Source organism: Urocampus carinirostris, chromosome 7, assembly GCF_059441175.1.
Source record: "Urocampus carinirostris isolate Australia breed hairy pipefish chromosome 7, RoL_Ucar_1.0, whole genome shotgun sequence".
Lineage (NCBI taxonomy): Eukaryota > Metazoa > Chordata > Actinopteri > Syngnathiformes > Syngnathidae > Urocampus > Urocampus carinirostris.
This window is the reverse complement of record NC_142355.1, coordinates 555,857-571,738: the sequence shown is the minus strand read 5'-3', so window position 1 is coordinate 571,738 and position 15,882 is coordinate 555,857. Positions and strand designations below refer to the sequence as shown.

Below are 15,882 nucleotides of genomic sequence, written 5' to 3'. Positions count from 1 at the left end.
AATGTGTTCTTTCCATAGATTTTGGATACCCTCAATTGGAGAACGTCTAAGTTGTGTGTTTTGGGTCTTTTTTTGCTGAACCCTTTTGTCATTCATCGGCAGGGGGCGCACCTGAGCCACGAGGAAGCGGGAGCACCGGTAGAGGAGCTCGGCGTCTTGGGGCCGCTCGGCCAGCGCGCTCAGCCAAGCGTCGGTGGCGCCCTCTACGTCGCCCGAACGCAAATACAGCCGGGAAAGGGCTTCGCGCAGGACGCCCTCGTCCGGACACGCCTCCAGGAGCGACCGGCACAGTGACACGCCCTCATCCAACCTGCGTAAACAAAGTTTTATCACGTTATTACAAAATGAAACAACAGTCATGGCGTCGGCATTTCTTTTTTTCCCCGAAGGCGCCGATGAAATAGAATTCAAATATTACATTTCTGATTGAAGGATTTTATACATTTAGATAGATAGATAGATACTTTGTTCATCCCCGAAGGGAAATTCACATTTCCAGCAGCATCCCTGAGCTGAGAACAATCGAGAACAATCGAAAAGAACAATCGAAAATAACACGGGAGCTGCTGGAGTGGCTGCCATTCATTTGACTATAAAGGATTTTTATACGATTGAATACAAGTTACATTTAATGAGTTTAATGCTGTAGTTATTTACTGACTGTGCCTTTATTCAATGAGCAGTGAAAGTTCAGGGCACCCTGGTAGGAAACGCTGTTTACAGGAATGGCGGGAACGAAACGTAAGGCTGATAAGATAATCAGCACATCACGACGAAGAGAGGCCCCGATGACGGAGGACGGCAGGCATTGTTTTGAGAACCGCTCGGTGCAGTTTTGAGTTTTCTAGACATCGCGGCGAGGAGGTGGAGCTGACGTTGGGCTTCATTGGCACGCCCACGGGAGGAGCCGGCACAAAGTCTTGCGGAAAGACGTGGGCTGAGAGGAGAAGCTAGAGAACTTGAAAGATAGATAGATAGATACTTTATTCATCCCCGAAAGGAAATTCACAAAGAGAAGGCTTCCCAAAGACTCCAAAGACACTAATTCGGCCGTATTCGATAGAGTTTACTTAGTTCAATTGCTAATGTAATGAAATCTGCCGCCGTGTGAAAATGTCGGCTTTTCTTGTTCATCTTTTCCAACAAGGAACGAGCACACATAAATTATTGGGTGAATGTAGGTTGTGTTTGGTTAATGGAATCAGATAACTCATTCGAATAATTTGGTAAACGATACATTTTGATAGTTTAATTCCCAACAAGATGCAGCTGACACTCTTTTTCCCTTGCACTCCTCCCCTTCTCTCCTCTCCACCCTGATTGGATAAGCGACCGGGGGCGGAGCCACTGAAGCAGGAAGCTGTCCGATGTTTTTTAAATTCGCAGTGACAGTCTTTTGTTTCTCTCCACCCCCTTTTGTGACCACACTTGACTGAAATGTCAAGGAAATGTCCTCTGGAGTGCGACCAGCGTGGGGCAGTGTTGCTTTACATAATGACATTTTTTTTCAAACACCTTTTTAAAAATCCTCTTGATTTTCAATGCGTGGTTTATAGAGTCAGACTACCAGGAAACATGGCAACGGCAACAATTTCAAACATTTTCAAACACTTCACCCAAAATTCAAGCATCCGTACCAACCTGTTTACATGAGTTATGCTAATGGCTACAGGCTTAAAAGTGATGCTAATGGTTAAATGCTAACTGCTTCATGCTAAAAATGTATGCTAATGGCCACATGCTAACGAATCAGCAAAATGAATAGGCTCAATGGATTCCGGGTGGACCAATTCAAATCGAACAGCCCATTCTATTTGAACATCTCATCTCATCTGCCGTACCGCTTATCCTCATTAGGGTCGCGGGGGGGCCGGAGCCCATCCCAGCCACCTCCGGGCAGTGGGCACGGGACACCCCAACTGGTTGCCAGCCAATCGCAGGGCACACAGGGAAAGACAACTCATTCACTCATTCACACCTAGGGACAATTTGGACCGGCCAATTCACCTGAAATGCATTGTTTTGGAACGTGGGAGGAAACCGGAGTGCCCGGAGGAAACCCACGCAAGCATGGGGAGAACATGCAATCTCCGCACAGGAAGTCTGGAGCTGGATTTGAACCCACGCAGGAGGTTCCCATGACATGAACTGTGCCGCAAAAGCGCTAACCACTGCGCCGCCGTGCTGCCTTCATCTGAACATGTATATTTTAAAAGTTTTTAAAGTGTAATAACAGTGTTATTACTATGTTATTACCATGAATGTGAATTTTAGACCTCCACAAGGCATATCCTATACAGCAGGGGTCGGGAACCTTTTTGACTCAAAGAGCCATAAAAGCAAAAAATATTAATTTTATTTTGGGAAAGAGCCACACCATATATTATGAGACAAATTTACTAAATTGCTAAACCCGCGCCCCAGACAAAAGCTTAGTCTTCAGCACATTTATTTTTGATGATTTGATAAAAATTATGAAAAGAGAATAATGCCAGAGCCCCTGTCCCTAAATCAACAAACATACCACTTTAAACTTGTCTCTTTCTTGCAATGACTCAAGATCGGTTAAACTCCTTTTTACCCTTTTTTTTCATACATATTGGTTTCAAAACCAGATGCAAGCAGTTATTGTGTAAAAACGTCACAACATTCTTCAAATAGGGAGCCTGATGAGCTCACTTTTGGCGCAGACGGCGTAGGGCGAGAGATGGGAGGGAGTGCTTGCACATTTTGCATAGCTCCACCCATCCCTCCCACTCACCCAATTAAATGACTAAGTTCTCTTCCGGTGTTTTGGCGTATTTACAGTTCTGTGGATTCATCATAAGGTATCTGAACACTGAAAACAGATTATATAGTGAACTTTTATTTAAAGGATTCTTTAGCGTTGTACAGCCAAAACGAGTTTTTTTCCCCCCTTTTTTTGTGTGACACCTTGACTGTAAATTGTAGTGAAAACGTGCCCTATATATACTGCGAAGAAATCACATGTTAATTAGCTTTGGTTTGGCCTTACGTGGACCTGAATTGAATAGACATTTCAAATTTTGAACAAGATGGAGAAATTTTCCATGCAATCAAATTTGTCTCTGAGCCACAGACACTCATAGAAAGAGCCATATATGGCTCGCGAGCCATAGGTTCCCGACCCCTGCTATACAGTATACAGTGCAAAGTAGACTAGTGATGTTATCATTGTGGGGGGTGAGGGGGGGAAAAAACTCCACGGAGCATTTTAACCCCAAATACATGTGAACAGCGTCCAGTCATCAAAAACGGCATCCAGAAGCGATCGCTCACCTGTCCAGGAGCCCGTACAGCAGCAAGAGGTTAGTGTGCAATGGCAGGCAGGCCGTCGTCCTCTCGCTCGGCGCCAGAGACGGGTCGCTACAGCGGTCGACAGCGTCTGCATCAAAAACAGACGTGAGAAGCGTTGGGATTATTGCGCTACAAAATAGTCTTTTTGTTGGTCAAGTTATTTTTGCGATACGCCTGAAAAAAGAAAACATCTTGGATAGTGCCCAGAAATGGAGAAGGATATCTTGGAGTGGTTTGATGACAAAATGGATATGGAGTGTCTCGGCGAAGCTCACAAGATTGCACAAGCCAAAAAGTATGAAACTATTTCACTGCTTCCAGGGGTCGGTGAACATATTTTCTTCTATTTATTTTAACATGTGGCTATTTTGAACTGTTTTAGGGTGTCGCCTTCTACGAGAGTACATACTAGAGGTGGGAAAACGATGGCATGCAGGCCATGACGCCAAAAAGCCTTTATAATCTGGCCTGCCGAACAGAAATGTATAATGACAATATGTATATAATAGTAAATAAAGTACTACCGTGCCAGCTTTATCCCCATAGTCCTTGTGCGTGTGTCTCCTACAAATATACTATAGAAATACAACAAAATGACTACAATGGCAAACTATACAATTTAGTGCTTAAAACAGGCACTTGGTGTATTATTTGCTTTCATTCTGAAAGGAAAATAAATACTACAATGCAGAAATATTACTAAAGAAATACTACAACAATAATAATACTAAATTACTCCAAAAAACACTACTACAGCTGTACTTTATTACAGAAATACTAGAAGCACTACTACAGAAATGACAACAAAATACTATAATACCAGGGAGATTCTATAAAAATCCAACTGAAGAAATGCTTCAAAATACATCTACAAAATACTAGCCAAAATTTTGTTTTGGTGCAGGAGCCACTTTTATTTTATTTCTAACATGTCACAAAAATAATATAATTGAAAGGAGTTTATGGATCAATAGTTTCATTATTGCTACCAAATTTATTTACCCCATTCTCTAATGTGTCGACAATATCCTTTTATTCTTTGGAGTGAATCAATTCTCCTTTAACTTTTAAATAAAACGTAGTTTGTTAGAATTCAACACGTGCATTACGTATTTGCGTGTCTCTACTATTTTCCTTCTGGACCGATCAATCCTGATCCATATCATTTCAAGCTAAAATGAAAATATGTTTAGAGCATGCTGAATGCTAGAGACAATCTTACTAGAACGGTTGGAAAAATGGATTGGTCTCTCAGGAACTGTCCTCTTATGGTTCAGACAGGACGCACTGTGTTAAATAGGGTGAAATGACATCTGAGCCCTTTAGTGTTACCTGTGGTGTTCCGCAGGGTTCAGTCCTTGGTCCCCTTTTTTTCAGCATTAACATGCTTCCATGAGGTGATATTATTTTCAAGCATATTATCAGTTTTCATTGCTACACAAAAGACACTCAACTATGTCTTCCGATAGAGAAATCTGCCACATGAAACTATGGAAATTTGGAGGCAGTCTGTAGTTTGCAATGGTCTTTGATCTGTGCAGGCCTTGGAGACTCTTTGTGAGTAAGGGCCAAACAAATAAACAGGACTTGACTTGATTTGAATATGAGGCTATGTCGAATTCATCCGGGCGAGGAAACTGAGCTCTACGCGCCGGCCCAATTCGACTCGGAACGGAAAGCAATCGACATGCTCCCGAGACTCCCGGGATCCTTACCGTGGAAAAGGCTCAGGAGCTCACGGTGCGGAGCGGTGACGTCTTGGGCCGAGCGCCACGGGAGCAGGAAGCGCTCGACGTCGACCAGTCCGGACGGGCCCGATTGGGAGGTGTCGCGCAGGGAGGGGGGGAGACGGCCGAACTCCCTCAGGTGGATGTACGACAACCAGGCCAGGGAGCGGTGGGCCGCGCTCAGGCTGTCGGCCGGGCAGGGGGACGTGCCCTTGCCCTTGAGGGCGTCCTGAAAGTCAAGTCACCTTTTAGCAAGAGTCGGTCCAAAAAAACGGGTCTTTTTATAGCAGGGCTGTCAAAGTCATTTGAACTCGGGGGGCCACACGATAGAACAAACATTCTGTCGGGGGGCCGGACTAGTAGATTCAAGAGAAAGAAAAAGAAATAAGAGAAAGAGGGAGGGAAAAGGAGAGAAAGAGAGAGCGTGAGAAACAAAAGAGATAAAAAGAGAAGTCGTGAGAGAGGGGAAAAGAAAGGGAGCGGAAGAAAGAAATCCAAAGAGAAATAGAAAGACAGAAGGAGAGAAAAGAGAAAAGAAAGCGCGAAGGGTGTGAAGAGAGAAAAAGAAAAGAGAGAAAGGGAAAAAAGGAAGTTAGAGCAAAAGAAGTTAAAAAGAGACAGAGAGAGAAAGAGACAAAGCGCAACAAAGGAAGAGAAAAAGAGAGACAGAGAGTGAAAGAGACAGAGACAGAGAATGGGAGAAGTGGGGTGGGAAAAAGGGAGAGAGAGAGAGAGAGAGAGAGAGAGAGAGAGAGAGAAAAAAAGAAATACAGTGTCTTTGTTCAAGGCACCTGGCTTTGGCAACATCAAGTTAATAATAATAATAATAATTTACTTGTATTGTCATTCTTTGTAACAATGTACACAGAAGGAAATGTGGATACACCTGACCCGTACAGTTAAACTGTAGCGAGCCGATGCAGCCGCAGCCAAACAGGGCGCAGCCATTTTAGTCATTAGGTGAGCAAACCCCCCATTCCACCCCTTAATGCTGAGCGCCAAGCAGGGAGGCAATGAGTACCAATGTTGTAAGTCTTAGGTATGACTCGGCCGAGGCTCGAACCAGCGACCTCCCAGTCTCAAAGCGGGCGCCCTACCATCTAGGCTGCCGAGCTGGTCCAAGTTGACATATTTCAACCTGCAGCTTGTTTTTCTCCTGCGCTTCTCTTTAAACCTGTGTTTTATAGGGTTGGTACACCTTTTTTTCATGGCCGATTTTCAAGCCCTATCCAAACACTTTAAAGCTCAATTTTTCCAGTACCTTCAAAGGGAGAAATCTGATCAAAAGAACACGTTTGTAGTTGAATGACTGAATGACTACTTGCGCTCTTCCCATTTAAATGGTAAATGGTCTGCATTTATACAGCGCTTTTCAAGTCAACGAAGAGCTCCCAAAGCACTTTACAATGATCTTCACACACGCACTCACACAACAATAGCGACAACACTGTCGGCCAATAGCATTCTTTTTTTATGATGGTCCCCGGCTTGCATTAGGCTATAAGGACCCGTATTGATAAGAGAGATCGCCTTCTTTAGCTCCTAATATCTTTAGCCAGTCATAAAATATTCAAATGATGATTGACACATTGGTTAGCAATCAGAACAGAACCATAAGCCGATATTCACTGTGTATTCAAGTCAAATCTGAAAATTACTCAAAATCCTGGATTGACATTTACAACTTTTTCAAAATCTCTAAAAAAAAATTGACGGGGTAAAATACAGTTCGTTTTTATAGCTGTAAACTTGTCTCCAAATAGCCTCTTTTGGAAACTGATAGACTTTTCCAAACGGGCTGCTATAAACTGACATCAATTCGGACATTGTACACCAGCAGCTTGGTTACAACACACTTGTTAATAAACACAGAAAAGGTTCTTTAAAGATTGGGTAATAAGAGAGTTCAACAGGGGGACAAAAAAGGGGACGTTCTGTAGGTATATTAAGCAGAAAAATGAACCAAAAATTGATTGCATTCAATCTTAGACACGGCTGATCTTTTGCTTTACTTATATATATATATATATATATATATATATATATATATTGCCTGTTTCTTACATGATCTGTGTATAAATTGGTTAAAGAAGATTTTTTGGGCATTTTATCATTTATTTATAGCATTGCAGAGTTTATATTTAAAATTTGATAATTTACTGTTTTGCATTTTCAGGGATTTTGTGTTATCCTTCGACCTTAAATCTGTTCAGTATGTAAAAAGCTAAAATTGTTTTTATTTGACATATTTGCAGATCATTTCATTTCATTTTATGGTGGATCCGTGCTTATTTTAACTTTACGTGCTTAACGGGGGTCCCCTGCAAAACCTAATGTTTATTATTATTGATTATGAAACATTAGAAATACAAAAATCTGAGGAGCCGTCTCTTCTCGGTGAGCCAAGCCAAAAGAGCTGGTTTGATAAATAGAGCTGTCCTCTTAGATGCAACCAATCAGGGGCAGTGACGCGTCAGATGACGAAGCCAAAATGACCGAGAGCAGGCGCGTCTGCGTCATTTTTACGCACTTTTAATTTAAAAAAAATAGTCTTTACTCATTGCGAGGTCTATAGAGTCAGACTGCCAAGAAACATGGCGATGGCAACAATTTCATTTCATTTTTCATTTTTAAGCACTAGCCCTAAAGTTCAAGTATTTTCCTGACCGTGAAAACAAAAAATGAAAACGCACGCATTTACAAGGATTTCAAGCACCCGTACGAACCCTGGCACTTAATATGACGGTGGACATACCTGAAAGATGGCGAGGGCGGCGTTTCCGCGGCCGGTGAAGACGTTCAGGTGTACGCGGTAGAGCAGCGCCTCCAGCAGGCGGAAGGAGAGCTCCTCCGATGCGCCGCCGCCGCCGGCCTGGGCCAGCAGGAAGTCGATGAGGCGCTGGCACACCGAGTCCTTCCCCTCGAACGTGCCGGCCAATCGGAGACACTGCGCGGCACACGGGGAAGGAGACTTAGAGACTTTTTGCTAGTTCGGTGTTAAACAGTCGTCATGTTGTGTATTTGTGTGCCACAACAGGAGAAAAAACCTTAGCGATAGGACATTTTTACAGGATCCCAGCAGACACTTCTAATCGAAGAAAAACAAAAGAAAGTTGAGGTCGAATGCAATAAAGCCATAGGATTGGACCGAGGCACTCATCGAATATGCTCGGGTATGCGACGCACACTTTTTATCAGGTAAGAGAAATTGAACATTTGTGAATGTTGCAATCAAGTCCATATTAAGTATTATATTGCCAAAGTATCTTGCTATTTTCTTAGTTTCGGCTAACTGTTAGCATGTAGCCTAAATGCTATCAAGAGATGCTTCTCCTGAAAAACAAAAAACAAAACATAAATCAACAAATGTACTTCAAAAATGAAGGCTTGAGTGACCAACAATTGTTAGCAACGCGCACTTGTTCAAGCACACAGTATTCAAAAAGCTAACAGTTACCTGAAAATACACTTCATATCAGGTAAGAGAAATTAATCGTTTATGATTGTTGTCATCAAGTCCGTATTATTTATTGTATCGGCAGAATATCTTGCTATTTTCTCAGCTTTTGGCTAAATCGCCTAAACACCGTTAGCTCTGTAAACAATGTGTCCGGCTGCTGGAACAGGCGTTGGGCACACAGTCCTTCATTTATTAGATATGTTTATTGATTCATGTATTTGTTCTTTTAGGAGAAGCATCACTTGATAGCGTGTAGCCTAAATGCTAACAGTTAGCTGAAGCTAAGAAAACAATATATTTTGCTGATATTGGTGTTTCATTCACAATAATCATTTGAATTGGTCACTATTGGAGGTAAAAGAGGCGGGGTAAGTACGAGCCTGTGATTGGCCGAAAAAGATGTCAATCACGAGTTAGGTCGGTCTACGACCTAGAGAAGATCGTTTTACTAGTCGTGAAGGGGAATTATGGGGCTAAACAGACAGCCGGCAACCAGCAATGTCCATCCATGCAGAGATGCTTTTCTGCGGATGATTTTTTTTAAATATTTTTTGATCGCGTGTTTCAAAGTACGTCAATATTTGACACGGTTGGATTTGCTACACACGTGGAGGTAAGAGAAGCACGGCTGCGTATTATCGTCGGATGTGATGGCAGCAAGACAACGTCTTTGGTGAACTACCCTGACTTTAAATTTTTCGGGTCGCTGGTTTCAGGCTGATGGTGATGTCTATTTTGAAGCTTTCCAATGACCGATTTCAGTGACTGGTGATTTGTGGGACACATATTTGCTTCTTAATGTACGAGGTTAATAAAATTCAACCGACCTGACTGTTTTGTTGACGTTCCTACGGTAGCGCCTTATAGTCCCGTGCGCCTTTTGAAATCCGGTACTCCCGAAACGGATTCAATTCCTAAGTAGATATACCCGTGTATGATAAAAAGGAGCCACTCACATCCCACCAGACCCGGGGGTGCGGCGCATGCTCCAAGGCCAGCTGGCACATCTCCTCCACTTCGTCGCGGCGTCCGCGGCGAGCGAAGAGCGCCAGGTAGTGCGACCAAACCTCGGGATCCCCGCAATTGTTCTCCAAGGCGCGAGAGAGGACGTGAAGCGCCGCCTCCAAGCACTCGCTCGCCGGCCTGCACAAAAAAAAAAGAAAAAAAGAAAAAAAGAGCGGCGTTAGGCGGGAGACGCCGGCCGGACGGCGAGGAAAGCCCACGGCGTACGTGTCGCCTTGGCGGAGGTATCGGAAGGCCAGCTTGATCCAAAGCTGCGTGTCGGCGGGATTTTCCGCCACGCCGCTCTCCAACTTGCCGATGTCGTCCGTGTCGCCCACAAAGTAGCGCTTGTCCTCCGAGGTCACGCCGGCGTCTGACAGGGCGCCGTCTGACCGGGCGCCGTCTGCACATTAGGGGCGGTAGCAGAAACATTCCGTTCGTGTAGATAACGTGATTTGAACTTGGGCTTTTTGATGAAAATTCAGAGCTGGTTGCTACAATTTCGCGGCAAGGAAAATCCGCTAATAGTGTTGTGGATTATTGGAGTCGAGCTTGACATATGGAGAACGCATTCATTTAAAACGGGAAATCCCAGACTTGTTTCTCCCGAGTGTAAATGTCGTCGAATGTTATTATTAATCGCCTTCGGCTGTCAAGGAACAACATTCTTCTTGGCGGGGAAGATGCTGTCAAGCCGACCCCAATGAGTTCTGGGAAATTGTGAAAATGGAAAGAGGGCAAAACATTCTGTCTGGTAGCGTGCATTTTGAGATAAACACGTGTGTCATCGCGAGGGGGACGTAAAGTAAAATGAGATGTTGTCTTAGGATATAAAAAGCCAATTGTCTCTGAGACGAATGAGACCTCTGTTTTGTACGGTGATGAAGATAATTAAACGAGCTCTCCCTCACCCGCCAAGACGACTCCCTGCATCTTGTTTTACATGTGTTGGGGCATATTTCTCGGGCTGCTCCGAAAATAGATGAGAGTAGATGGGCACACAGAATAATACCTCGAAAAAGCAATCCGTGGTATGTCATATTGACACACCGGTAAACAAGCACGAGCTGGGAGTGGTGCGATAAAGTCAACGATCCCATTCTAAACAACTGGCAATCACCACTGACTCGTACAGGCGGGACAGAAAAAAAAAAATCGGCTGTTCTTAAGATCGACAATTCTCTCCGGAATCGATTTTGGTGATGTCATATCCGGTATGTGAAAAAGACGGGAAAGTGAACGGAAGTGGAAAACGGAGGAAGAAAGCGGGCCACGAAAACGAATACATTTCAAATCCAAGGTTTGTTTTTACATACAGTTCTTGAGTAGACGTCGCCGGACGAGACCAAGACTTTGGCGCGGACCTGAATCCCACTAGGGTACCACCACCGACATGGAAGCACCTCTTTTGCGGTATGGTCAATGGTCTGCATTTATTTTGCGTTCCTAAAGCACTTTTCAATGTGCTTCACACTTACCTATTCCCAAACACTCACGCACCAATCCCTTTCTATTCCTTTTGTGTATGTATTTTCTATTGTTTTTTTTTTTTAAATAATCATTTTTGAATGATTTTACTTTCTTGTCACATGAAGGTTTTGTTAGATTTGTTTAAATGTATATGATTTTTTTATTTATTTCATTCAGCGGACGTGCAGCACAGGCTTTCTTCTTCCCTTTAAGCATTTCCTCTCAACGGACAGTCTTAGGTGAACAATGCAAGTAAGACTACTCCATGTACGACTCCCATTTATTTGCAAAGCCCTTTAACACAAAAAGTCTAACACTAGAAGTACCACAGTCGACATAGAATGCCCAAAGGACAGCCATTGATCCGCAAATGAGGCAAACTCTGGTGAGAACACTGCAACTCAGTAATGACCCTTCACAAGAATGTTTAGTGGGGGCGTAACCAGCCTCAATTTTTAGAGCATTACTCTAGTTGTATTTCTGTACTTTTATTTTGTAATATTTATGTAGTAAGTATTTCTTTAATTTTTTTGTTACCATTATTGTATTTGAATTTTTGTAGTATTTGTGTTGACTATTTCTCTAATAGAATTGTTGTATCATAATGTTACTGTAGTAGTATTTATTTTCTTGTTAGAATATAGACAAAATAATGTATTATTTTGAAGCACTCATTTTGTTGTAGTCATTTTGTAGTAAATTGGTAGTGATTTTAAAGTATTTTGGCCAACTGACTGAACCCCACACCCACCGCACTCCATTTGCCACATTTACAAAACAACAGGCTGTCGATTTATTAGTTTGGCATCGGCGCCCCCGCGGGACCGACCTGAGGACGTCACGCAGGCGTTCTCCCCTGCCGCGGCGTCTTCCTCGGCCGCCTGGCGCTCGGCGTCGGCCCGCGGCTTCCATTTCCTTTTGTCCTTCCAGGTGGTGAAGGGCGGCACTGTGGGCAAAGCGGGCCGCGGGTTGCTCTCCGTGTTCCCAGAGGAGCAGGCGTCGGTCATGGCTTACCGTGCCGGCGGCTTTCGTTGACTTTGCTGACCAGGAAGACGGCCTTCTGATCCGCCGCCATACCCTCGTTGTGCGGCCCCAACAGCTTGCTCAGGTATTTTTCTGTGACAGGCGGGATTCCACGCTTTTGAGTCATTTGGCAAAGAGAAAATGGCGTTCAAAGCTTCTACTTCTGCTTCTATATCTGCATTTAACACGACGCGGGGCGCACCCGACTATCGAGTGCCCTTTGCTGTGGCTCGGTTACAAATACACAGTCGAGCATACAAGTGCACGTATTTGAAAACAGACTGAGTTTGGTTGCGGTTTATTGAAGCATGGATTACAACAGAAAACTCGGAGGAAGCTGAAAACTCCACGACATGTGAACCTTCGATTCATCAATTCTCTCCTTCCGCCTAGCGTAGAAATCAACGCACCATTGCGGCTGAAAACCTGGAAAGCGTTCAAGGAGGGAACGTGAGGTTTCTGATTTAATGAACTCTCTTTAGCCTCTGGTAGCACAATAACTTTCAAATTGTCAGATCCATGACTACTGGGTGCAGCTTTTAATCAGGTGCGCCTTATAGTCCGAATGTTACGGTGTATATAGCATTTTCATATTGGGAATGTCTCCCATATTCAAAGATTGAACTAAAATAAACACATTTGTTGACAACATTTTGAAAAGTGGCTTTTCAAAATGAAATGTATTTCTCCTTTTTGTTTTGTAAGTATGAATATTGAAGGATTTAATACATTGGACTATAAAGGATTTTATACGATTGAATACAAGTTACATTTATTGAGTGCAATGGAGATTTTCACCGAGTAGGCTTAAATTCAATGAGCAGTGAAAGTTCAGGGCATATATTTCTATGTTAAAGTTAACTTTTTTTATATTCAAGAATATCATGTTGTTTTGTGCACTATTTTTCTATCCATCCTACAATATTTCAATATTCAAATGAAAGCCGATTCATCGATCAATCTACGGCCCGAAAACCAGAAAATGCTCGCAGACGCTCGTGGAGACGGCTTACCGGCGGCAGAATCGACCTGGCTATCGGAGCTGCCGTCGGAGCAGCCGATCAGAGGCAGGTCGTAGGAAAGCAGGTCCTGGAAAAGCAGACTCGCCGTCAGGACGCAGCTCCTGGTGTGCTGCCTGGACGGAGGAGAGAGAGGGTTGTCAAGGTGGTGTCGTCCGGGCGGTCGTCCAGCCGGGCGGTCTTACCAGGAGCAGTCGTCGTCGTTGCAGGTTCCAGTCAGGTCGAAGCGACAGAAACGGCGCTCGGGCCGGATGGCGTTGCTGTAGGTGGCCGAGCTCAGGGACAACTTCTCTTTGGTCCGGTAGTACGGACTGAACCTGTAGCCAAATACGGCGCATCAACTACAGCCGAACCTATACTTACCAAAATTTCAGGTTACAAATATTACCTCTAGGTACAAAGGCCTTTCAAGATAGTCAAAACTACAGAACAGTACACCGCTCCCAGAGTTCTACCTGGCAACTCGGAGCTTAAGCGTGAATTCTGGCATGCTCTTCGCGTCCCTTACCGCTCTACGAACACCTGGCAAGCCGGCGTGTATGTGTGAAACCCGGCATGCTCTTCGCGTCTCCTTACCGGCATACTCTCCGTGCTCTCTAAGTGGTCTACTAAATGGTACCGTCACAAAGAGCTATCCTTCACAATAGAGAAAATAAGGAAGAGACCTTTTCTGGCCTTTGAAAACAGAGCGTTTGTGTTATCTCACAAAAGAATATGGCCGTAATATATCTACGATGGCCACAGTAGTCACACAAAAGCAGATGTCGCAGAGGCCAGTTAAAAGGTAAATTCATATTTTGATGATCTCCTTTATCCTTCATTGCGGCGTGATGAGGGGATGCAGAGCCGGAGCCAAGGCTAAGCGGCTAGCGGCATTATAAGTCTTCGGTACAGTCCGTAATCATAGTAAATGTGAACTCTCTACCAAATAAGACCGTCGAACTGGCTGTGCTGGTGAAAAAAAAAGCGTACAGGGAGTGCAGTTTGCTGTGTTTTACGGAAACACGGCCCACGTCTAGCATCCCGGACGCTAACGTGGAGCTACCCGGCTTCAGTGCTGTTAGACAGAGACACGAAAGCCTGCGGGAAGCAAAGAGGAGGCAGACTCGTTATCTACGTGAAGACGAGGTGGTGTAACCCTGGGAACAAAGATTTCCAACTGCTGCAGGGACGTCGAACTTTTGGCCTAGCGTGTGACGTCATCCACTCTGCTGTTGCTAAACTACAACATAGCACCCCGAGGCCATCCTGTCAATCTGTTAATAAACAACACAAGAATACTGCTGGTGTGAATTTCCCTACGGGAATGAATAAAGTATCTATCTATCGATTCTTTGTTTTGTTTTTTTATGTGATGTGCCTCTCCTTTTATGTTTATTGTGCGGTTATCTAATTTTAACGTGTATGTTCTTAAACTCTTTTATAAATAATTAAAAAAATATATTTTAGCAGGGTTTGGGACAGATTAGAGGATTGGTATTCAAGATTGGTTTGTTTACAAACGTTTCAGGCGACATAACGACGCCCAGGGCAAATTCTATTTCGTAAATAGAGGTACCATGGTATGGCTCTCTTCCGCAAAAATTCCTCCGGCGCCGGAAGCTCACCTGTAAGATTTAAAGGCCAACAGAGGACTTCGGTATCGTTGAAATGGAACCGGTTTGCTGGGCCAAACTGTCGCTGTGCTTGCAGTCACCATCTACGAAAACAGACGTGGACACGGGTGAGCAAATGGTCATACCTCTACATACGAGCACCTCGAGACACTAGAATTTCTTCTCTATGAGAGATTTTTGGAAACACAAATCTTTCCTGAAGGGAAATATGTCCATAACCTTTTTGTTTGCTGTTTTTGATTACATATTTACAAAAGAACTCTGCTCGCACCTTTTTTGGAACCATTATTATATTATATACGGAAAAAATGAAGGACAAAATGTTGACATTTGGAAGACTGTGATGAATTTGATGTGACACAGAGAAATAAAATGCAAGCTTGGGTCCGGAGAGCAGGTTTGGCGATTTCGCTGTATTTTGTCTTAAAATATATGGTACGGCTCTTTCTCTCTCTCCCAAAAAAAAAAAAAAAAAAAAAAAAATCACAATATTTTGCTTTTATGGCTCTTTTGGGGAAAATCATTCCAGGCCCATGGTATATCATCTACTTTTTGTGTCTGACTGAGGAGATAATTTCTTCCTCATGCCATGAGGCTCTTTAACTCCACCCGGGGAGTCAAAGCCCACATTAAACCACACCCCCACATTTGCATATTACCCTATTTTTATGACTGTGTGTATTTTATGTAGCACTATTTAAATACTATATATCAACCCGTTATATTGGGTATTTTTATTTTCTATATCTTTTATCTTATTATTGTTTTATTTTCAACACAAGGATACTGCTGAAAGTGGGAATTTTCCGACGGGGATGAAAAAAGTATCTATCTATCTATCTATCTCCCTTTCTGTGTCCCTAGGCATGAGTCCCGGAAAATAAAAAGGAGAATGATCCAATTGAAAGGAAGCAGGAAATTATCGACAATCATGAGCTTGGTGTTCGTGTGAGGAACCTAGCGAAGCAGTACGATCGGTCAATATCTCTTATTTGTACGCTATGAAAACAAAAATATGTCATGGAGGCTGTAAAACCGACCAGGGGCCCGACTGCTCTTTCAAAATGGCCAACACTATTTTGTTAATTTGGCTATGCGACAAGGAGCTAGCGAGAGGTACCGTCACAGAGAGCAAAAGGCATTGACTGTCTACAACAGGGGTCTCAAACTCACAGCCCAGGGGCCAATTTGCAGGCCAACAAGGTGATCGTTTGAGGCCCCAGCGTCAATATTCAAGACTAAGGGAC

General features: G+C 43.6%; 1 protein-coding gene across 1 annotated transcript in view; it reads right to left on the bottom strand.

The window, feature by feature from the left end:
• zfc3h1 (zinc finger C3H1-type containing) overlaps positions 1 to 15,882 on the bottom strand; it is a 43,547-nt gene that overhangs the window by 8,625 nt on the left and 19,040 nt on the right. The window contains exons 13-23 of the mRNA XM_088339472.1: positions 14,627 to 14,718; positions 13,205 to 13,336; positions 13,014 to 13,135; positions 11,992 to 12,093; positions 11,807 to 11,923; positions 9,736 to 9,910; positions 9,462 to 9,648; positions 7,801 to 7,992; positions 5,034 to 5,274; positions 3,301 to 3,406; positions 112 to 310 (exon numbers count right to left, since the gene is read on the bottom strand). Coding sequence (XP_088195598.1) covers positions 112 to 310; positions 3,301 to 3,406; positions 5,034 to 5,274; positions 7,801 to 7,992; positions 9,462 to 9,648; positions 9,736 to 9,910; positions 11,807 to 11,923; positions 11,992 to 12,093; positions 13,014 to 13,135; positions 13,205 to 13,336; positions 14,627 to 14,718 — 1,665 coding nt within the window. The remainder of the gene's footprint in view (positions 1 to 111; positions 311 to 3,300; positions 3,407 to 5,033; positions 5,275 to 7,800; positions 7,993 to 9,461; positions 9,649 to 9,735; positions 9,911 to 11,806; positions 11,924 to 11,991; positions 12,094 to 13,013; positions 13,136 to 13,204; positions 13,337 to 14,626; positions 14,719 to 15,882) is intronic.